At 26.6% G+C, this 22,766-nt stretch overlaps 6 protein-coding genes across 6 annotated transcripts; 2 read left to right on the top strand and 4 right to left on the bottom strand.

The window, feature by feature from the left end:
• Positions 1–766: 766 nt before the first annotated feature.
• OCT59_021683 (uncharacterized protein) lies at positions 767–2,397 on the bottom strand (the record flags this gene model as incomplete). Its single annotated transcript, XM_066146685.1, has 8 exons — positions 767–834; positions 948–1,001; positions 1,090–1,630; positions 1,709–1,720; positions 1,814–1,821; positions 1,910–2,120; positions 2,188–2,287; positions 2,372–2,397. 8 exons carry the CDS (start codon positions 2,395–2,397, stop codon positions 767–769), a joined length of 1,020 nt encoding a protein of 339 aa, XP_066005796.1.
• Positions 2,398–6,185: 3,788 nt separating this feature from the next.
• On the bottom strand, positions 6,186–7,517 carry OCT59_021682 (uncharacterized protein). Its single transcript, XM_025330827.2, has 5 exons — positions 7,090–7,517; positions 6,910–7,015; positions 6,760–6,840; positions 6,575–6,689; positions 6,186–6,500 (listed from the first exon to the last, which is right to left on the bottom strand). The coding sequence occupies exons 1-5, from the start codon at positions 7,422–7,424 to the stop codon at positions 6,280–6,282; spliced, it is 858 nt and encodes a 285-aa protein (XP_025168047.1). The 5' UTR covers positions 7,425–7,517; the 3' UTR covers positions 6,186–6,279.
• Positions 7,518–7,896: 379 nt separating this feature from the next.
• Positions 7,897–8,969, bottom strand: OCT59_021681 (uncharacterized protein). The gene is made up of 6 exons (XM_025321729.2): positions 8,765–8,969; positions 8,673–8,682; positions 8,467–8,603; positions 8,288–8,404; positions 8,064–8,217; positions 7,897–7,993 (listed from the first exon to the last, which is right to left on the bottom strand). Exons 1-6 carry the CDS (start codon positions 8,966–8,968, stop codon positions 7,980–7,982), a joined length of 636 nt encoding a protein of 211 aa, XP_025168046.2. The 5' UTR covers position 8,969; the 3' UTR covers positions 7,897–7,979.
• A 113-nt stretch (positions 8,970–9,082) lies between these two features.
• Positions 9,083–10,872, top strand: OCT59_021680 (uncharacterized protein; the record flags this gene model as incomplete). The annotated part of the gene is made up of 6 exons (XM_025321728.2): positions 9,083–9,570; positions 9,645–9,831; positions 9,894–10,088; positions 10,156–10,249; positions 10,311–10,492; positions 10,587–10,872. The coding sequence occupies 6 exons, from the start codon at positions 9,083–9,085 to the stop codon at positions 10,836–10,838; spliced, it is 1,398 nt and encodes a 465-aa protein (XP_025168045.1). The 3' UTR covers positions 10,839–10,872.
• Positions 10,873–15,653: 4,781 nt separating this feature from the next.
• Positions 15,654–18,007, bottom strand: OCT59_021679 (uncharacterized protein; the record flags this gene model as incomplete). The annotated part of the gene is made up of 4 exons (XM_066146684.1): positions 15,654–16,100; positions 16,410–16,462; positions 16,860–17,046; positions 17,531–18,007. 4 exons carry the CDS (start codon positions 18,005–18,007, stop codon positions 15,654–15,656), a joined length of 1,164 nt encoding a protein of 387 aa, XP_066005795.1.
• A 2,984-nt stretch (positions 18,008–20,991) lies between these two features.
• Positions 20,992–22,262, top strand: OCT59_021678 (uncharacterized protein; the record flags this gene model as incomplete). Its single annotated transcript, XM_066146683.1, has 6 exons — positions 20,992–21,058; positions 21,158–21,534; positions 21,603–21,835; positions 21,904–22,048; positions 22,158–22,175; positions 22,257–22,262. 6 exons carry the CDS (start codon positions 20,992–20,994, stop codon positions 22,260–22,262), a joined length of 846 nt encoding a protein of 281 aa, XP_066005794.1.
• Positions 22,263–22,766: the final 504 nt, after the last annotated feature.

The raw sequence follows: 22,766 nt of genomic DNA, 5'->3' as shown, positions 1-22,766 counted from the left end.
ATATTTGGTAACCAACGAATAAAAATTAAATAATTACTTTGACTTCTTTTCCTTATTTTCTTACTTGTTTTTTTTCTAAAAATATTTTCCTAATTTACGTATACACGTGTTAAATATAATAAATTATTTATGATGTATCCCCTGCCGTTTGGCGTTTGTTTTCTTTTTTCGCTTGTTTATATTTATTTCCCAACAAAATGATAAATCAGTCATGTGAAAATTAAAGATAAATATTAATATTGATGACAAAGGCTTTTTTTTTTAAAAAAAAACAATGTAAATTAAATATATTCGAAATAGTAATTAATTGCGAAAATTAAACTAGAAGGTGCATAGATGATAACCGAATTACATGAAAGTTTATGTAACACGAGTTTCAAGTTCATGTAATATTATATGTAATGAAATCATTTCAAAATTGTTTGTTCCATACAACAGGTCATCGGAATTTTTTTCCCTAATACTATGAAACTTTCAATCGGAATACAAAAAGCAAATGACGACCCATATGTTTTTTTTGTTATACATAAATCTAAACCATACAAATTAGGAGCTTATATTGTAATTGTTAAAATTTACTATTTCAGGCAAATTCAAATATTTAGGGTTTAAAGTATATTGTTAAATAATACTATTATAAATTTACTTAAACAGATGATAAATAAATATTTATAATCATTTTTATTCTAACTTCTTTAAACTCATAATTATTAATAAAAATAATAATAAAAAAAATACCCCTATTTTACATAATATATAAAATATTTTAATAAGCGGCGTTATCTGCTTTTATAATATAAGTAATTAAATCGAGAACACGTGTAGAGTATCCATCTATTATGAAAAAAAAACCATTAATATATATTCATATGAATTCTTTTAGTAATAAAATAAAATAATATTCATATGAATTGAATTTCCTTTTTTTAAAAGAAAAATTAACTTACATTCATTATCATACCAAGCAACAAGTTTAACGAAAGTAGGACTCAATTGAATTCCTAAAAAAAATAAAACAAAATCAAAATAGAAGAAATGTATTAGTTAAGAAATTATTATAATTTTCTTCCTTCCAAGCGAAATACTTACCAGCATTAGCATCAAAAATACAAGAATTAGAATTACCAATAAAATCTGAAGAAACGACTTCATCTTCGGTATAACCAAGTATACCTTTTAATTCATTTTCTGAAGCATGTTTAATAACTTTTTTAATTTCTTCATAATTAGTTTCTTTTTCCAATCTAACAGTTAGGTCTAAAACAGAAACAATAGTAGGTGGTACTCTAAAAGCCAATCCAGTTAATTTTTTATTTAATTCAGGAATGATCCTACCAACGGCTTTAGCTGCTCCAGTTGAACTTGGTATGATATTTTGTGAAGCACCCCTACCGCGTCTCCAATCTTTTCCAGAAGGTCCATCAACAGTTTTTTGTGTTGCTGTAGTAGCATGAACAGTCGTCATTAATCCTTCTATAATACCAAAGTTTTCATGAATTACTTTTGCCAATGGTGATAAACAGTTTGTTGTACATGATGCATTAGAAATAATTTTATATTCTGGTTTATATAAATCTGTATTAACTCCGACTACAAACATTGGAGAATCTGCTGGCGATGTTATAACAACCTATACATATTAGAAGAAAAGAATTAAAATGCAAAATATCATATAATAATAATCGCGGAATACATTAATTTTTATTACCTTTTCAGCACCCTGTTCAATTATTGAAACAAAAGAAATTTAAAAGTTAATAATCGAATCTATTCTTCTCCTTGGAATGATTAAGTAAATTATGTATAAGACAACACAAACCCCTATAAAAAAAATATTTTTTTTTTTCAAAATATCCGTCAACAAAAAATGTATTTAATCTATTTATCTTCTTTCTCTTATTATACTAACCTTTAAGATGCGCAGAAGATTTTTCAGCGGTAGTAAAAGCGCCACTAGATTCCACAACAATATTGACCCCAACTTGATTCCAAGGAATTTCTTCTGGATTTTTCTTGGCAAACACATTAATTTCTTTTCCATTAATAATCAATACTCCATTTTTCACTTCAACATTCCCTTTAAATCGTCCATATGTAGAATCGTACTTAAACAAATAAGCCTAATACGAAGAATATATTGATTATTTTCTTAATTATGCGACTGCGCCACAAGGTTGATAACTTTACCATATAGTCAAGGTCAATGAATGGATCATTGATAGCTACGACTTCGATATCAGGATAATCATGAGCAATACGGAGAACTACACGTCCAATTCTTCCAAATCTATACATTAAAAAAAAAAAAAAATTCGCCACACGTGATTATGATTCAAATGATGTCGTTTAAGATGATTCATGTAAGAATTACCCATTAATTCCAATTTTTGTAGCCATGATTATATCTTTGTTTTAAAAATATTTTATTTTTTTGATTTTTTTTTTTTTAACGTTGCTTATTTATACGCTTTTTTTCTATACTTCATATTATGTTAAATCGCGCATTCAAATCTTGAAACGTATATGTTCCTCATAATCACTATTAACAAGTGTGACCATTCTCCTATAATTAACCTTTTATGGTGAATTTTTAATAGTATCGTCCAATCAAATCGCTTAATAAATTTTCAATTTCACCAATTCCCAATTTTCACCTGTCTCAAATCAATACACATTTAAAGTAAGTAGTGCAATATTTGTTTGGTCAAATGGCGAATTAAAAATTAATTTATCAAATAAAAATCATTTCGAATCATACATAAACGTATAGTTATCGATAGACGCTTTGTCACAGTTTTTTTGGATAATTTGAAATTTAAACCTGTTTGTTATCTTACGAGTTTTAATTATTAATTTAATTATCCAATAAAAAATGATCCTCTTTAAGTTTGAAGATCAGATGAAGCAATCAGATCATTCAGACAATGAAGAATAAAAATAAAGAATCATATTCACATAATTCGAAGATTTTGATCTTTAAAAAAAAATTGTTACCTAAATGTGCTTGTCAGCATCGTCCAATAATCAAAATCACTTAACTGAATTATCAAACTCTCAAAATTTTCCAACTAGAAAAATTAGAAACTAATGCAAATTTAAATATAGTTGCATGAATTACTAATTTTGTCAATACCGTATCAGGGACCCCCATTTTGGCGTACCCCTCTTATAATACCCGAGTATGATATGTAGAGGATAATTTTTAATTCTGGTAAAATTAGGCTAATTTTGGCCAATTTTTCCATGTTCCATACAAAGTACCTTCGGGTACGATTCAATTTTTTAAATAAGGTAATTTGATTTGTATCCAGGGTACTGCTATACGGTAATGAGATAGTTAATGATGCAAAAATAAAATCACCAAAACATATTTGATCCGAGTGACAAACAAGATTTCTCCTCAGAATACATGGTAAGTTGAGAGATTTGATATTCATATTAACATTTTCTCTTGATTTTTATATATATTATATATATATACAGTATATATCAAAAATGAATACATTCCTATATCTAATTAAATAATAATAACTACCAACTTAAATATAACCCTTTTCTTTTTGAATTTTTTTTGCAAAATTCAAAGTTCAAACAGTTTTTTTAAAAAATTATAAAGATCATTAAATCTAATTAAAAACAAGATTTTAGGTAAAGAATTATATTTGATTACTTTTATTTCAATAATTTTAACCAATATAGCTATTGCCTATTTTAAATAAATACAATTCACAATTACAAAAGCAAATAATACTTTTTTTTATTTAGTTTACTTGTTATTCTACTAGTTGCTAATATAATGATTGTACCATTTGGTTATATTATTTTTGAAAAATTTGTAATATCATATATGTTTATAGAATTTTATTACTATTAATAGAACTCTAAATAATAATATTAAAAAACTCAAATCTGACTTTGTATAAACTTTATAATAAATTCTGGTTTCAAATGTATAAAATTATATTAACTTTTTTAGCTTCAAATTTTACTATTTTGACAACTATCATTTCTGTAAATACAATACTAATGACTGAGATATTTCATTTTGAAATTTTTGTTATATAGTATCTAAATTATTTTAATATTATTTAAGCTTTCTGTTAATAGTATTTCATTAGTTTATTTTATATTTGTTTAATATTATTTTTTTTTTAATTATTGGTTAAATAATCTTTAAATTTTTTTTTAGTAATATTAGTTAAATATGAAGATTTATTTAATTTATTTTTAATTATTTTATTAATAAATTCTATTTATTATATATTTAAATTTCTGCTATAAAAGTGAATTTTAATTATAAAAATATAAAAGTCTTATAAATATTATTTATAAAATTATAGTATAAGACTAATTTTAACTTAAGATGATTTAATTCAAATAATTTATTAGTAAATTTTATATAATTATATAAATTATTTACTTCATTATATAATAAATTTAATTGAACTAACTAATATTTATAGTTATATCATTTTCACTATCTGTTTATATTATTTTTTTTTGTTTTTTGTTTTTTCTTGTCTTTTTTTTTCTCTTTTTTTTCTGTTTATTTTCCTTTTTTTTCTATTCCATTTGTTTTTTATGTTTATTTATACTTCTCTGCTAATTAATTACATCATATTTTGGCAAACAGACCAATTCGCTATTTATTATAAAATTACTATAAATTAATTACATCTGTCAAAATACATTATGTCTGTCAAAATAAATTTAATTAGTATTTTGTCATTTTGATGAAAAGTATATATTTATTATTTTTTATTTACTTTCTTTTTTTCTTTAGTATTTTTTTTTAGATTTTTTTTTTTCCTTCTGCGTAGTGCAATTTGTGAGTTTATTAATTTAATATATATAATGATACAAAAGCTTCTATTATATAACTAATTTATTAAAACTCCAAACTAGTTTCCCATCATTAAGATTGCTCTTATACTCTACCAATTATAATAATTTTTCTTTTTAACTTTAATCACAAAAATTCTAACCTTTAAAGGCAAATTTGAATTGTTCAAATTGTTCAAATAAAATTTCATGTGATCAAAAATTCACTAAATTATTGTGTAATATTTTAAAAATTTGGTATAGTAAAATTCTTTGCTATATGAAGGGTCATTTTATTATAATTGTCTTAACATTTAAATTTGTATTATGAGTTAAAGAATTTTTACTTTAAAATTTGGTATAATAAGAATTTTTAATTATTAAAAAATATGTACCTATACTTTTCTTCATTATAGTAAGTTATTCGCTATAAAAAAATTCACTATAGTAAGGGTGTACTGTATTGGTTAATTTTTGCAAAATCATAAATTTTAGATTTATCATAAAATTTATTAAGAAACTTGCTTTTTATCCAATATGTTTTCTAATTCCCCATAAAAATTTACATATATTTATGCATTTAAAAGTAATACTTATATTTTACTAATAAGTTCAATCAGTAGGTTGAAATTATAAAAGTTAGCTTAATATAAATTTTTTATATAAGTATTGTATTAAAAAAAAAGTATTTAAATAAGTAAAATAAAGCTTAAAGAATAAAAATATATTAAATTTTATAATATACAATTTAAGAAAAATTATTTTATATAAAAAATTAAAAATCATAATTTATTAGTAATTATAGTAGGTGTGACATTTCCATTGACTGATAGTATTAAAATATAAAGCTATTTATAAAAAATTTTTATTTAAATATTTCCATTATTCCTCTATAGCTTTTGTAAAAATTCTATATTTCTGGATTTCTATATTAAAGAGATGAAAATTTCTATGAAAATAATATATTTACAGAAAAACATGAAAATATAAAACATAACATTATTATTAATAATAATGGATAGAAAAGTTTAGAGAAAACTATGGATATAATTATTGAAAAGAATTTTTCTAACTATCACTGGGGATGATGATCACTGGTGACTGAAATTATGACGATCGACCAGCATTAAAAGCCGGTAAAAATTGATAATTCTGGCCAACGCTAATGATCACCCCCCGGTGATTAACTATTGAAAATATTTACTTGAAAATTGGATTAAAATCCAATTATAATATATAAAGTGCACATAATGCCAGTCGAGCTAATCATTAATGTAGGTTAAGGGCCAAATTGCCGTAATTCTTATTTCGGGGTGCTTATATTCGGAACTTTACGGTAATAGTAATAGTATAAAATCAGATTTCAAGTACTATGTATACTGGCCATATATTTATTGTATGAAATTATTTATTTATTAATATGCAGATATGTATGAAAAAATAAAAAAATATATATAATTATAATTTCTTTGTTTTCCCATCAGATTTAATAGATTTACCATCATTATGATGATGATGTTTGTGATGTTTCTTTTCACCAGTTTTGTCAAATCTTTTTAATAAAGCTTCAATCATCTTAACAAACCAGTATACATTTAAACAATTTAATATAATATTTGCTGTTCCATAAACTACACATAAAAATAATGGTATTTGATCGATCACTTGCAAAACTGATTCTGTAAAAAAAAAAGAAATTAAAAATTTCCTTTAAAAATAGAAATTGAGAAAATTTCAAGAAGGATAAACTTACGAAATGTGTGATAAGACATGTAAAATCCAAATATAATTCTAGCACAGAAAAACGATGTTAATAAACATACTCCATTAATTAATTGTGGTAATGTCCCTGTCAATCCCAGTTTATCCTAAATAAAGATAAATTAATTATATGTATATATGTATACGTGTATAACAGATACTATGTAATTTTCATACCATAAACCAATGTATATTTAGAAATGGAGTTGAAATTTCAAACATTAAAAATACCGCTCCATAATAATTCAAAAATGGTCGCTTTTAAAATTAAATAAATACAATTAAGTATGTAAATCATATAAAAGTAAACTATATAATTGTACTTACATAAGCAAACAAGAAGACGCCAAAACAACATGTTCCATGTAATACAAACCCAATTCCGAATTCTCTTACATGATAAAGAGACACAAGTGCATCCCAGAGAAAATATCTAAAATAAATAACAATTAAGTCCGATTTTTTAAACCAAATAATCCTTCATGGAATTTTACTTTTCTAACTTACCCACAAGCGATAGAATAAACATTTCCAGCATAATTATCATAACCAAAAACTTTGTCTTTAATTAATTCTTCATCCCAAAAAATAGGTATAGATAATAGTACGATTAATAAACAATGAACCATACTAACAAAATGTATGTCCCAATTAAGTTTTTTAAGGCCTTGTAAATTATTATATGTTTTTGGAAAAAGATATGATGAAATTAAACGGGAAAATACAACCGTTACATTACATGTAAATGTAGATAACAACAACACATGCCAATGATACGTTAATTTTGGTAATGAAATAGAATTAAAAAATGATTCAAATAAGAGTGGCTGATTTTCTCCCATTGCAGATGATTAAATATTTAAAAAAGAAAAGATCGAAATTTTTCACAAAGAAAATTGGAAAACGCGCAAAAATGGAATTTTTCGACCTTGGGCAGGAGAAAACGGAGAAAACGGAGAAAACGTCTTTTATATTGCTTAATATCATGGCTGATCTTATTTTGAAAATCAAAATTTTGCTGGGGTAACTGCATATCAATAATATAGTTGTATTACTTAATTGCTAAATAAGGTAGTCGTACTTAATGGAAGCCTTTTTGGGGGGAATTTTTTCAGACTACGGAAATTTTTAAACACTAAAATAAATAATTTTAACCTATATTTGTTTGGGAACAATATTTGTATTGTGTTATAGAATATCCAAATATATTAAAATATATTGCACGTGCACTGTTTTTGGTTACATAAGAGAAAGGCTAAAATTCATATGATAGTATGATAGGAAATTTGTAACGGTATTAAGGCACCAATTTATAATTTGCGGGTAATAGGAATGCCAAAATATCATGATTTTATTGGTTTAAATACAAATCACAAGTCATAACAATCAAAATTAAATTAATAATGGGATCCTATTTATAAAATGGAGATAAAATATTAGAATTCATTAAAATTCAAATAACATAAAAAGTTTATACATACTTGCTCTATAAAGCAATTTATTGCTTTTAGTGGCTTCTTTATATTCTTTTACTAAATTTGAAATACTTTTGAATTTATCATCCTTAGCGTCACCTAACAATTGAAACAAAACTGATTCTGACGTCGTAACTGCGGCTCCTGCATGATTCATACGCTAAAAAAAGACAAAAAAACAATTTAGATAATTTAAAAAATAAATAAAGAATTGTAACATTCTTCCTCACATGCAATGCAATATCGATTTCTGGCGCGTTAATAGAAGAGATACCATCTTGCAACACGTAAACAACTTTATCTTTCCCCAATAATTCTAATGCTGTTTGTAACACACACACATGAGCCTTAAAAGAAAATAATTGTAAATTAGCTAATAAATAAAATACTTTTATAAATGACGAAATACCTCAATTCCCAAAAGTACGACAGAACTTTTATCATCCAAGACATCTTTCGTTCCTTCGGTATACATTGAAAATTTTGTTTTTTCTACGGGTGGTTTGAAACCACTAGTATCAATCTCACCAACTGTTTTTCCAAGAGCTATAAATAAAACAATATAATTACTAATTTAATTTTCTAAGTTTATTAGAATTAATTTAATTTTCATACCTTTTGGACTCTTAAATATTAATTAAATTAATTAATTAGATTAATAAATAAGTATTTCAATTTCGTATTTAAAATTAAAATAATGAACAAACCTGTTCAGTGACGATTACATCAATATCCAAAAGTTTTGCTGCTTCGGCCATTTTTTTAGCGGTTGATATTACACTGGTAAACTCATAAACATGCGGTCTAAATTTTTCTTGAATATCACAGAGGAGAATAGCCGTAGTCTTAGGGTCAATTTTGGGATTAAATTTAGCCATAGTGGACATGAATTTAGAAGCAAGTTTATTCATTAGAAAGAGAAGCTTAGGTGCATATCTTATTTAAATAGGAAAGATTATCATCTGATCGTCAAATCAAAAATTGATCGATGTTACCCATCAATACTTTGAACTTTTTTAACGAATATGTTTTCTAATAAAGTTTTCTGTTCGTTTTCAGGACGTTCTCAAAGTATTGTTTGTATGACTCGAAAAAGATTTCGAACAAAAATTACTTCGAAAAATACATTGTATTTTTTTACGTCTCAACACTTTCATGCTTCTTTAAACTCAAACTTTTTATTACCTAAACATAGACCATTATCAAAATCATTTATTCCACCAGTTTTAAGAAATGGCTTGTCAGGAAGAAATTCCGTAAATTTGACATCGCAATCATCAATCCTCGCTGTTACTACAGCAACTAAATTTACCAAACCTACTGTTGGATATTGGTTACTTGGAACTGCAGGATTGGTTTTTGGTATTGTTGTATTAGGAGGTCTTACTAGATTAACTGAAAGTGGACTGTCAATTGTTGAATGGAAACCAATTACTGGCATAATCCCTCCTTTAAATAATGCTCGTTGGGAAGAAGAATTTGAAAAATACAAACAATTTCCAGAGTATAAATTGTAGGTAAGTTTCTTTAATAAATGTAATAGAAATTTATTCTTTATAGCTTAATGTTTTGTTCCCTTTATCGTAGATTAAATTATAACATGACATTACCAGAATTTAAGTATATTTATTTCATGGAATGGGCTCATCGAATTTGGGGACGTGCTATCGGATTGGCATTCATTATCCCAGCAACATATTTCGGATTTCGTGGTTACATGACTAAAGCAACGCTAAATAAAGTCATTGGACTTGCTGGATTACTCGGATTCCAGGTAATGTCATTTTCCCTTACATTGTCATTTCATTAATTTTGATAAACATAATTTATTTGTAGGGAGTGCTAGGATGGTACATGGTCAAATCCGGATTGTCTGAAGAATCAATGGCAATACCAAATGCAGTTCCACGTGTCAGTCATTACCGATTGGCTGCGCACTTGGGAAGTGCATTCTTGCTTTATATGGGTATGCTTTTAACTGGACTACAGGTTTTGCGAGATGCAAAGATTGCAAATGGTACCTTTCCAAAGGCAAGTATCATGCATATTTAAAATAATTTTTCTTGAAATAATATTATTCACTAATTTTTTTCAACAGACTGTTGCTAAAGCATTGGCGAATCCAGCTATTAATACTTTTCGCCGATCCGCTATTGGCATGACTGCATTGGTGTTCTTAACTTCCATGTCTGGTAATTTTAATTTAATATTTGTTTCCAATTGTTTATAAAATTTATTTATTCTTTGATTTAGGTGCATTGGTTGCCGGATTAGATGCAGGGTTGATATATAATGAATTTCCATATATGGGACAGGGAATTGTTCCACCAAAATCAGAGTTATTTTCAAAAACATATGCAAAAGCCGGCGATATTAGCTTATGGAGAAATTTTTTTGATAATCCGACGACTGTACAATTTGATCATAGAGTTCTGGTATGTTAATATATTAAATACATATGTTTTAAAAATAATATAATATTTTATTATTGTATAATAGTTTATAACCAATTAATTTCTTATGATCTAGGCTGTAACTACACTTAGTATAATTATAGCATTATGGCTGTATTCAAGAAAAATTCCTTTGCCATCAAAAACTAAACTTGCTGCGAATTATTTACTTGGAATAGCAGTGTTGCAAGTTACTTTAGGAATTAGTACTTTGATTTATATGGTACCTATTCCTTTAGCATCTGCTCATCAAGCTGGTAGTTTAACACTATTATCGACTGCTTTGTGGTTAGTACATACTATAAAAAAAGTGCCAATTAAAATATAATATATAATGTAAAAAATCAATAAAATTAATTCTTAAAAATTAAAAAATATATTTTACTTTATTACTAATAATTCTAATATATAATAATATATTCCAGAATTAGTAAAGCTAATATTAGAAATTATGGTCTAAAGTTAAATCATGTTTTACATATTTTTATTATGAAAAAAATTATTCGTCGCCTGGGCGATAAATAATATACGTCGCCCAGGGACGATGATTTTTTGTGATCACAGAATTTCACAGAAAATCACAAAATTTGGCTATAAAATGTTGATAATTTTCAAGTTTTTGGCCTGATTTAGGATTTGAAATTATTATAATTCCGGCAGACACTAAATTTGGCCAGAATTTACGAATCGTAATGTTGGCCAACCTTGCATAATTCTGGCCAAATCACAAAATTTCACAAAATTTACTTTTATCACACACAAAATTTACTTTATACCGCCACAAAAAATCATCGTCCCTGACGTCGCCTTTATAAAATCACGTGATTTTACGATAATACGAATTTTTATACAAGATTATCTATATGTTATTTATACATTATCACTATACATTATCTATAATTTTCCTTACTAGGACATTTAGGAGCATAATGTCCCATTTTATGACATATACCACATTTATGTCCTCCAGTATTACCATTTACTTCAATATCTCCTTTTTCACAACTAACATTAATACGTTTCCTTTTAACATCCACTTTATTTTCTTCATTAAAAGCTTTTAGTCATTTGTTAGGAGGCCACCCTTTACCATGGTGTACTAATGGATCTTTAATATCATCAATATTATAAACATGTTTATTGGATAATTTTACAACATTATTTGAATCAGTATTTGTTAATTGAGTATCAGCTTCATGTTTTGCTTCCTTATCAGCAATATAAGCCAAGATTATCTTATCTAAATCCTCTTAATCATCATTTTCTAATGAATAATTTAATGCTTTCTTAAAATAACTCATGATATGACCATATTCCATTTTTTTTTGTATATAATTTCAAACCTAAATTTCTTGAATATTATTGTAATGTCTAGGAATAAATTTTAACACATTATTATTTTGAGACTTTTGAATACATGCATTAATAAAAAGTTCATTGTATATAGAATCAACATTTTCCCATTCCCATATTCTGTCTTATAACCATCTTATCGGTATTAGTATAACATGTAATAAATAATAATGCATTTTAATTTTCTACCATCAACTTAAAAAAATGGCAGTAAATTAACAATGTCATGTGAAACAAATAATAAATATATACAAAAATGAGTACCATCTTTAAGTATAATTATATGTTGATAAGATTTTGTAACCAAGTAAAGAATAATTTTTTACACTTCCATAATATATTCTTTTAAAACTGAATCTAAAAGCAATTTCAAATATATTTAACAAAAATCATGATAATCTTTAACATTTCCAAGTTTTTCCTTCTTTTGATTATTAACACTATTACCAGTTATATCATGATTTTAAAAAATATAAGATGTTAATAATCTGCACTAATAAATATAAAATAACAAATAACAATATTATATAAATACTTTGCTGAAACTTGGAGTTTACAATCGATATTGATTAGATATCGCAATGATATCATTACGATATCATTACGATATTTTGATAAAAAATAGATTCGACGTCGTTAAGTTAGTCGTAACTGTATTTAATCGACATTGATTAGATCGATATCTCTGCGATATCGCTGCGATCATTATGCGATGTAAATATTATCACGTAACCACATCGTAGTGATGTCGTATTAACATTGAATTAATATTACAAAAATATTTGACATTTATTTGATATCGTAACCATGTCGTAGTGATATTGTATTAACATTGACAAAATATTTGACATTTTATTTGATATCGTAACCACATCGTAGTGATATCATATTAACATCGAATTAATATTCAAAAATATTTGACATTTTATTTGATATCGTAACCACATCGTAGTGATGTCGTATTAACATTGAATTAATATTACAAAATATTTGACATTTTATTTGATATCGTAACCACATCGTAGCCATATCGTAGTGATATCATATTAACATCGAATTAATATTGCAAAAATATTAAATCTATTTGATATCGTAGCCACATCGTAGTGATGTCGTATTAACATTGAATTAATATTACAATTTTATTTGATATCGTAACTACATCATAATAATATCATATTAATATCGAATTAATATTACAAAAAATGTTTTACATTTATTTAATATCGTAACTACATCGTAATGATATTATATTAACACCGAATTAACATCACAAAAATATTTTTATTGTAATATATGTTTATTATTTATTATACATTAATAATAATAATTTTTTATTAGTGGATTATTATGGGTGAGTGGAGTACGTTTCTTTTCTTCCTTTTTTTTTATTCTTTTCTTCTCTTTTTTATTCTTTTCTTCTCTTTTTTATTCTTTTCTTCTCTTTTTTATTCTTTTCTTCTCTTTTTTATTCTTTTCTTCTCTTTTTTATTCTTTTCTTCTCTTTTTTATTCTTTTCTTCTCTTTTTTATTCTTTTCTTCTCTTTTTTATTCTTTTCTTCTCGTATGTGAGTGGATGGATACGTCATTTTCAATTTTAAAATATATATATATATATATATAAAAAATAAAAAAAACAATCATGATTAATAAAATGTACTCTTTGTAAAATATATTTAAAATTTAATACATAACCTTGGGATAATAGTTAGAGCAGGTAATTCCGGGATTTTGTAAAGAATAATAAAAATGATAATATTTTTAAGTTAGTTCTTTCTTTAAATTTTTTTTGAAAGTGTTTTGTTTCTTAAAATCATAATATTGTAAAAAAATGCTGGTTGCTACGACTGACGGACAACGACAAATTGTCAGGCTACCCCCGGACAAAGTAATTGGAAGGCGGAAAATGCCATAAATATCCAGCCCTATTTTACAACATTTTCTTCCAGGCTAAAGCAAATATTACAAAAGAAATTGCAAATATATTTAACAAGCAATAGATACATGGCCGTTGAAAAATATATTCACACTTCATATTGTAATACCACAGTCTAACAAAGAAATTGCAAATATATTTAACAAGCAATAGATACATGGCCGTTGAAAAATATATTCACATTTATACCACAGTCTAACAAAAAATACTCAAACCACAACATATTGTAAAAAAAATATGAAAAATACGCGTATATCCTATTTTCATACCTTGCTTAACAGCTCCACTATTTATTTAAAAAACGACTTTTTTCTCTTTTGTATGTGGGTAGGTGGGTACATTTTTCCTTTCTTTTATTCTTTTCTTTCGTATGTGAGTGGCGGGTACATTTTCTTTTCTTTATTCTTGCTTTTATTCTTGCTTTTCGTATGTGGGTGTTACTATGTTGAATATATAAACTAAAGTGTCCCAAAGTATTGTTAATATTGTAAAAAGATAATTAAAGTATACTTTAAAAAGAAAAAAGAAGAGACGAACTAAAATACCGTAAAGTATTAATATAAAAGACAAGAGAAAAGCGTATTTTTGAAAATAAACAAAAAAAATCTCATTAATAAACGCGAATTTTAGCTATTTTTAGATATCACATACATGTACGTAATTAAAGCGATTTTAATTGGTTAATTTTAATTTATTATTACATCATGCATATGATTTTATTGGTTAAAATTTTATACGATACAAATTAAAATAATTATTTTATTATATTTATATAATTAATATAATTATATGGCTGTAAAATAAAAATTATTTTTTATCCAAATTCTATTTGTAGTATCATGATTTGGTAGTTGGCACCTTTCTGAATTACAATTATGAATAAAATGTACTTTTTGAACATTATCTATTACAGTAATTGGAAAAATACGTCTCCATTTATCTCCTGTTGCTTGGAGACGGTAAAGTGGACATTTTAATACTGAATGTTCAACCATAGTATCTTCAAACCAATCTACAACAATAAATGCATAATATTTGTTATTGTTACCCTTATGTTGAAAGATACCTTTGATTATTGCATAAGATTCTTCATGATCTTCTTCATAAATTGTGATAAAATCATCGAGATGTAGGTGAACTTTTGAAAGGATACCATTTTCTTCTTCAATCATATATGATGCAAATTTGTACCAACTAATTGAAGAGTTTATAAGTGCCGTCTCAAACTTCATATCCACATAAGATAAAAACAATTCAGTTTTAAAATTATGTAAAGTTAAAAGAAGTTTATCACGTTCCTGCTTTGGCATTCTTTTTTTTTAATGAAATATTGGAAATAAAGTTTACTGGAGATATAACTAAATTAAAAGATTAGTAAATATAAATATCAAACATGTACTATTATATGCAATAAAATACTTACTTTTTGTATCATCATCATCGTCTTGAACTTGTTCAGTTGCTTCAGTTGAATATTTATCTTCTGTAACATACCAATTTAAAAATAATTGTCCAAAATTTGAATTTGTAAATCCAGTACAAGATCTATTAAATCTTGGATCAATACCACCATCTGCTAAATGTCGAATTGCAAATAAAGTATTGTAACGCTTTAATAAATCTAAATCTATGTTTTTGCAATTAGTTTTTGGTACCATCCCCTTAAAAATACGATGGACCATTTCTTTTATACCAACTTGGGTATTAATAAGTGTTCCAAAGGTTTTAGCATGCATCAAAAGATGCATATTAACGTGTATGTTTGGTAAATTAACAAAATTTACAAAAACCTATAAAAAGTAAAATATTGTTAATTATTTGAAATTATTCCACATTTCAATATCAAATTTGTAACTATACCTTTGGAAGGATTGAAAACTCTTCTTCAAGACATTGTTGCAATTCCTCATAGCTATCTGATGTAAATTTCTTGTTAAAAACCGCTTTCATAGTTTTTGCAACATGTATCCAACAAGATATAATAATTTTTGGAACTGAACTAACTCGAAATGCATCAATTCTTTGTTGAATCACGGCTGTTTCATTACGTTTGATACTTGATTCTTTTAAAAACTGGTTTAACAAAAATGGCATAATCATAGCTAATCTAAGTAAATCCGACATCATAAAACTATTGTAGTGAGTAATCGGATTTGGTAAGCGAGACCATCTTTTTGGGATTTCAAAATTTTTCCAAATTTCGATAAAATTATCTTCTCCTTCTCGTGAAAATAATTCACAAGTTAATTTTAGTAGCCGCCCAATCTTTCCTGCAGTCGCATGATAAACATCCTGCGGCGTCTGTAAATGTCTTTCCCTTTTTTAATTTATCTAAAATACTAGGTAATGATCGTAAACCGTATTCCGTACAAAGTTGATCTCTTCTTGACATTATAGTCCGTGAGAAATTTTTAAGATTTCTTCGTCTGTAATATGATGATAACGTAATGTTCGTTACGATATCCCTGATTGTGAGCACTCAATGATTCTTTAGTAGTTTTACAAGTACGACAACCCTTATTTGCATTATGTCTAAATTTATTTTTTAAAAAATTTTAATAGTTGTCATAAAATTATATTATTATATTATTAACTAAGTTGAAAAAATACCTTAGTACTTCCTGTCATATCGTTACCTTGAGGTAAATCTGCCGTAACAACGCCTAAACCAGCAATTATCCATGCATCTTGTCTCCAGGACAGTCATCACCTTTCCTTTCTCTAATTCCTTCATTTCTGAAATGAATGGTATCATAAATTCGTCAAATTTTCCTCCAAATGGGATAAACCCAATAACAAAATGGTTCTTTATTAGCTTTCTTTGATGTGCTGGCATATTTCCAAACTGTACATAAACACCACCTAGAGAATGGTATACATTTCTAAATGTACCAAAATCATCATAATAAAGATCTAAAAACAGCTTATAGATTGGCATAGATGATGATGGTGGATTTCTAATAGAAATGTAATCAGATGGATGTAGGTATGAAAGCTTTACATTACGAACGTGCCAACGGTCATTACATTTATAAATTATTTCACTAATCCGCAATGAACCATCAGGAATATTTTGATGTTGAAACATCATCAATATAGTTACTTTTTCTAAAATTTGAGAAGTCATTATAATTAAAAATGGTTCGTCTTGTAACCATACTTCACCGGTAATAGAACGACGTTGTCTTGGTAACCCTTTTAAATTTCCGGGTAAATCACTATATTCCAAAATTTTTTGAATTCGTAACTGATAATATCCATCATGATTTTTTAAAATTGATCTTAATCTTCCAAGTTTTTTTTGACCATTATCATCACGATAGTAAACAAAATCACCAGATCGGTACAATACTATTTATTAAAAATAAATAACTTTAATAAATATTATCAATGATAATAAATTATAATTGTATCAAAGTGTATTAATTTATAACCTTCTGATATTAATATTTCGTGTTGTCCAAAAATGAAAAGGATTCCCCCCATAAATTTCCATGCCAAAATTCTGATTTTTCTTCAGAATTAATGCCGGGTCCAAAATACATATGCTTCATTAGCATCGGATTATTAAGAACACGCCATATAATTTCACTAATTGAGAGTTGATACGAAAGTTTTGATCCTCGTGAGGTTGATGGAGTTTTTTTTGGTGAAATTTTAATAGACTTTGTTATTATTGGTAGGAGAGGAAGACGTTTTCTCCATGATTGGAATCTTCGGATATTTTTTACCACATGGGTAGGTTCAAATTGAGAATTGTGAATGATATCGACAAGATCTTCATATGCTTTCGTAGAAACATTATGTTTCTGAAGCCAGCAAAATAATGCCGTAGTTGTATAATTATCAAAGTACGGTGCAAATTGACCATTGCAGAACGGTATCTTGTCTTCATCTAACGCTTCAACGATTTGATGTATTTCTTCCTCTTCGTTATTACGTTCCTCTTCATCGTAATTACGTTCCTCTTCATCGTTATTACGTTCCTCTTCCACTTGATTATTATTATCATCATTATTACCTTCATCCTCCTCCTCTTCGTCATTGTTTTCATTATTATCTTCCTCCTCTTCCTCCTCTTCATAATTGTATTCGTTATCACTTTCTTCTTCCTCTTCAGTATCAGATGAATTGACATTATCTTGCGAAAATATCATCTCATCATTGTAGTCTTGGAGGATTAATTGATCCATATGCATTATCGTCATCATTAATGTCTTGAAAACTTAAATCATCTTTATGATCATACTGAAAGTCCATGTCATCGTTATCATTATCAGGTGAACGTACAGGCGAACGAATTGCCACTCTCTCGTCAGAATCTGTTGTCTCATTAGGTTTGCTGTAAGAAAACCGATTTCGAATTCGAATTGGCTCTATTGGCTTGTTGTGACTATATCGTCTTCTCATCTTTATAACAATTTAAAATAATTCAAATTTAATTAGAATTTTATAAATTCAATTAGAACTAAATTTATTAAATACTATTAGTGTGTCGGCAAAAAAAAAATGCAATTAAGTAATCAATTCGGTTAAATTACTGCCGATTTGGCTACACAAAATTTAGGGTCAATTAAACCGGCTGTATATGGTTAATGACAATTGGTATATTATCGAAAATAGTCATTTATTGAATGAAAATAAAATAAAATATATAATAATATAAAACATAATAATAAAATAAAATAAAACATATAATAATATAAACATAATAATAATTAAATAAAATAAAACATATAATAATAAAATAAAATAAAACATAATATTAAAATAAAATAAAACATAATAATAAAATAAAATAAAATATATTAAAATAATAAAATAAAAAATAAAAAATCAATGACGTCGGTGAGAGCGCCCGCGCTCTCGGTGGTAGGGAGATCGAGAACGAGAGCGCCTGCGCTCTCGGTGGTGAGGAGATCGAGAACGAGAGCGCCTCGCTCTCAGGTGGTAGTAGGGGGATCGGGAGCGAGAGCGCCTGCGCTCTCTATACTCGTATGTCCTACGATCCATCCTATTTCTCCGGGCGGCCCGGACTAATGCTTAAAACAAAGCAAGTATTAATATAAATGCAATGAATTAATGAAAAAATCAGTTAAATAATAAATACTTACGCTCCACTCTCCAAAACTCGTCAGAGAGTTCTTGGTGGAATCTCTCGTCATGCAAAGTCGGGGTACGAGTGGGATATCCTTCAGGATTTCTGTTTATTAATCTCTCTAAATTCTCGTACCCCGACTTTAGCGCATTCCATTTCTCTCTACATTGTTTTCTAGTTGGCCTGAATATGTGGTTGTTTCGTATATCACGAGCAATTCCACGCCATAATTGGTTTTGGTCATGTAACCTCGTTGTGGTGAATAAGGGCTGATAGGCCCAACGACGCCTGAATTAAGGTCAAAGCAGCGTCATCGGGCCATTGAATGTATACTGGAAGATTTGCGTTTAAGTTTAATGCTGCCATTATTAAATATTATTAGTTTGATGGGGAAAATGTCAAGAAAAGGCTCTATATTTATAATAAATTTATTATGATTTCTTTGAGTTTATTTTTACGATCTTGTCTAAATTTTTTAGTTCTAATGCAATCATCCTTAATTAATTTATTTAACATTGAATACACACATAATTTTTTTTTATTTCTTTGAGTTTATTTTTACGATCTTGTCTAAATTTTTTAGTTCTAATGCAATCATCCTTAATTAATTTATTTAACAATGAATACACACATAATTTTTTTTTGATTTCTTTGAGTTTATTTTTACGATCTTGTCTAGTTCTAATGCAATCATCTTTAATTAATTTATTTAACATTGAATACACACATATTTTTTTTGATTTCTTTGAGTTTATTTTTACGATCTTGCCTAAATTTTTTAGTTCTAATGCAATCATCTTTAATTAATTTATTTAACATTGAATACACTCAATTTTTTGATTTATCAATTTATTTTAAAAATATAATTATAGTAATACTGCATTAATTAATATATATAAATAAAAATAAATAAACAAATTCTATTAATAAAAAATGAGTTAAAATGTTATCTTTATACTTTATAATTATAAAATATAATATTTTAAATCACGCATGTCCTTCCTTGATTATATTTCATATTACACTGCGATGATATATTACAATTATACTGAATTTTAAGCTAACCTTAATTTACACCGTAACGAACTTAATTCGATCTTAATTTACTCCGTTTTAGGAATATTATCGAACAATTAAACAAATGATTAGTTGCACATGACTTGTATTATTTGAATAGTTGATACTTTATATACCGATATTTGATTACACCAATATGTATTAAAACTCTTTCCTATCAGTAATTTCACAATTTCAATCAATATATCGGTATTTTTCAAATATCGTTGTAAGTCACTACTGTAGATCCCATCTATTTTTTATGTAATCAATCCAAGAGGCTTACACTAAATAGATATGGCTTAGTTAGATAGGATCATCACATGGTTCATTCGGCTCAGTTATTTTTCCGTCAAGAGTACCAGGATCTTATAAATTTTTTTTTCTTGCATGTCATCGTATCACACATAAAAATGGAAATTCAAAACGTAATATTCCATTAATTTCTTCTCACTCCTTTTCTTCTACCGATCATTTTTCTTCTCACTCCTTTTCTTCTACCGATCATTTTTCTTCTCACTCCTTTTCTTCTACCGATCATTTTTCTTCTCACCTTTCCATTATTTTTCTTCTCATTCCACGTATAGCCTGAAAAATATAATAAATTTGAAACCGTAAAATCGATTTGAGGTAATCTTCCATGTAAAAAAAAAATTTCACTGAATGAAATTCGATATTGTAATAATTTATTTATATTAATTAAATTTAATTTTCGATCTTCTAGAAATCATAATTTTTAGTTTTCCCATCTCCTGATATTTTTAACTGATCCTGCATTCTACACGATACACAATGATATTAAGATCACGTATATTTTCCAATTAAATACTACAATCATAATTACAATAGCTAAAATCTCAAAATTATATCATGATAACCTCGCCCTTTTTTTGTTCATTCAATATTTATCATCTACTTTTTTGAGCAAGAAAGTTGCTCTACATTTTTTATTCATTCATATTTTCTCGATAAATATCACCTACTTTTAAACAAAAAGGTTGTTCCACTTTTTTTTTCGCTCATATTTTTTTTTATATTATGACGACTAAACGTAAATTACCTAATAAATCGTCTGATGATAATCAAGAAATGGAAGTTGAAGGAGGTATGTAGATATAACTCTTTTGTAAATTTATAGTAAGTTTTGCTTATATAGTTATATGTAAGAAGAATAATTAATAAATACCAAAAATATGTATAATAGGATCGAAAAGAAAACAAATTACGAAAAAAAGAAGAGATATTGACATTGAGAAAGCCAATCAGTTGATGAAAAAAAGTAAAAATAGTAATAAAGAAGCTGCCGAATCTGCTGATAAAGAAGTTATAGTAGTAAATGAAAAAAGAAGTAATGATGATGATGATGATGATGATGATGATGATGATGATGATGATGATGATGATGATAATGATGATGATGATGAGAGTAAGACGGAAGATCATAAAAAACCCGAAGTATTTCAATCGAAGTCAAATTTAGAAATAGTTGCTTGGCTCGTCGACCATCCGGAAATTTTAAGATTGGCACTAGAAATGAACAATACGGATGTTGCTATCTCATCATCCAGTAAAATTACGGACGTAAGTATTAAATTAACATGATTTTATTATGTCTAAATCTTTTAAATAATGTATTTTTAATATTTTAGGATAAAATTCGTCTATGGGACGAAAGTGTCAAGTGTCTTTTTTTACGTGCAAGAAGTCCGCGTGGTGAAGTTTTTGATGAGTTGATAACAAAAATTTTCAAAATAAAAATACATTCGAACGAAGCTAAAAGCTACCTCGAAAAAACCCGAAAATTTTTTATCGATTTCAGAAATAAGTTTAACCAAATTATTTTAACTTCTGTAGAAGAATTTAAAGAAATAAGAAAAAACAGGTATTTATTTAATTGTTTCGTAGCTAACCAAATAGTGCTGTTTGTATTAATTATTAATTTAATTATAGAGCATCTACTGGAAGTTTATCTCAAAAGGAACTTATAGATTACGTTGATGAAGAATTTGTCCAAAAGATTTTAAGCCGACAGCTTGTAGCTGTTAATATTTCAGAATTAACAAGAAATGGAGGATTCAATACCTTGGTTGATTTCGTAAGAGAAACCTTTAAGGTTTCGTGGAATGGAAAAAAATTTGTCCGCCGTTAAAGAATTAGATAATATGTCCAAAAAATTAACGATCCCTTCTAGGAGCGGAAATAAGATCGTTGATTCTTTATCGGTAAGTTATTTTATTTATACTGTACTGATACTTCATATCCTTTAATCATAGTTATTAATAATAATATTAAATTATACATAGTTATAAATCTTAGCAAACGCTCTAATTTTTTTATAAAATTATGCATTTTATAACGATATTACATTGAATAAATTTAGTAAATTTTACAAGTAAATGATAATATGAAACATCATTATTCTAAACATTATACCATAATGTCGAGTGATAATAATATAAAATAAAATGGATGTATAAAACTATAAAATGTTTGTCTAAGATATAACACTTTCAAGTTTAAAAAGTAATTGTTGTTTTGTTAAAAATGGAATGGTTATTATGTGACGTTTCTTCTTTAATGTATACGGCCTAAATATCTCTATATATTTGACGTTATTATACAGATCAAAAAGAATACATTTACGTAACATTTGCGTAAAGTAAGAACTTTAAAGTTTAAGCCAATTCTGACTGGTAATTTACAAAATAACAAACACATTTCTTAAAAAAATTCTGAATCAGAATACTTTTCCGGTTTTCATCGATTCTGCAAAAAATTGAAAAGTTCAGGTGATAATTCAAGAAATATCCACC

The sequence above is a fragment of the Rhizophagus irregularis genome, chromosome 30 (genome assembly GCF_026210795.1).
Source record: "Rhizophagus irregularis chromosome 30, complete sequence".
In the NCBI taxonomy this organism is placed as follows: domain Eukaryota; kingdom Fungi; phylum Glomeromycota; class Glomeromycetes; order Glomerales; family Glomeraceae; genus Rhizophagus; species Rhizophagus irregularis.
This window is presented reverse-complemented; position numbering and strand designations above follow the sequence as displayed.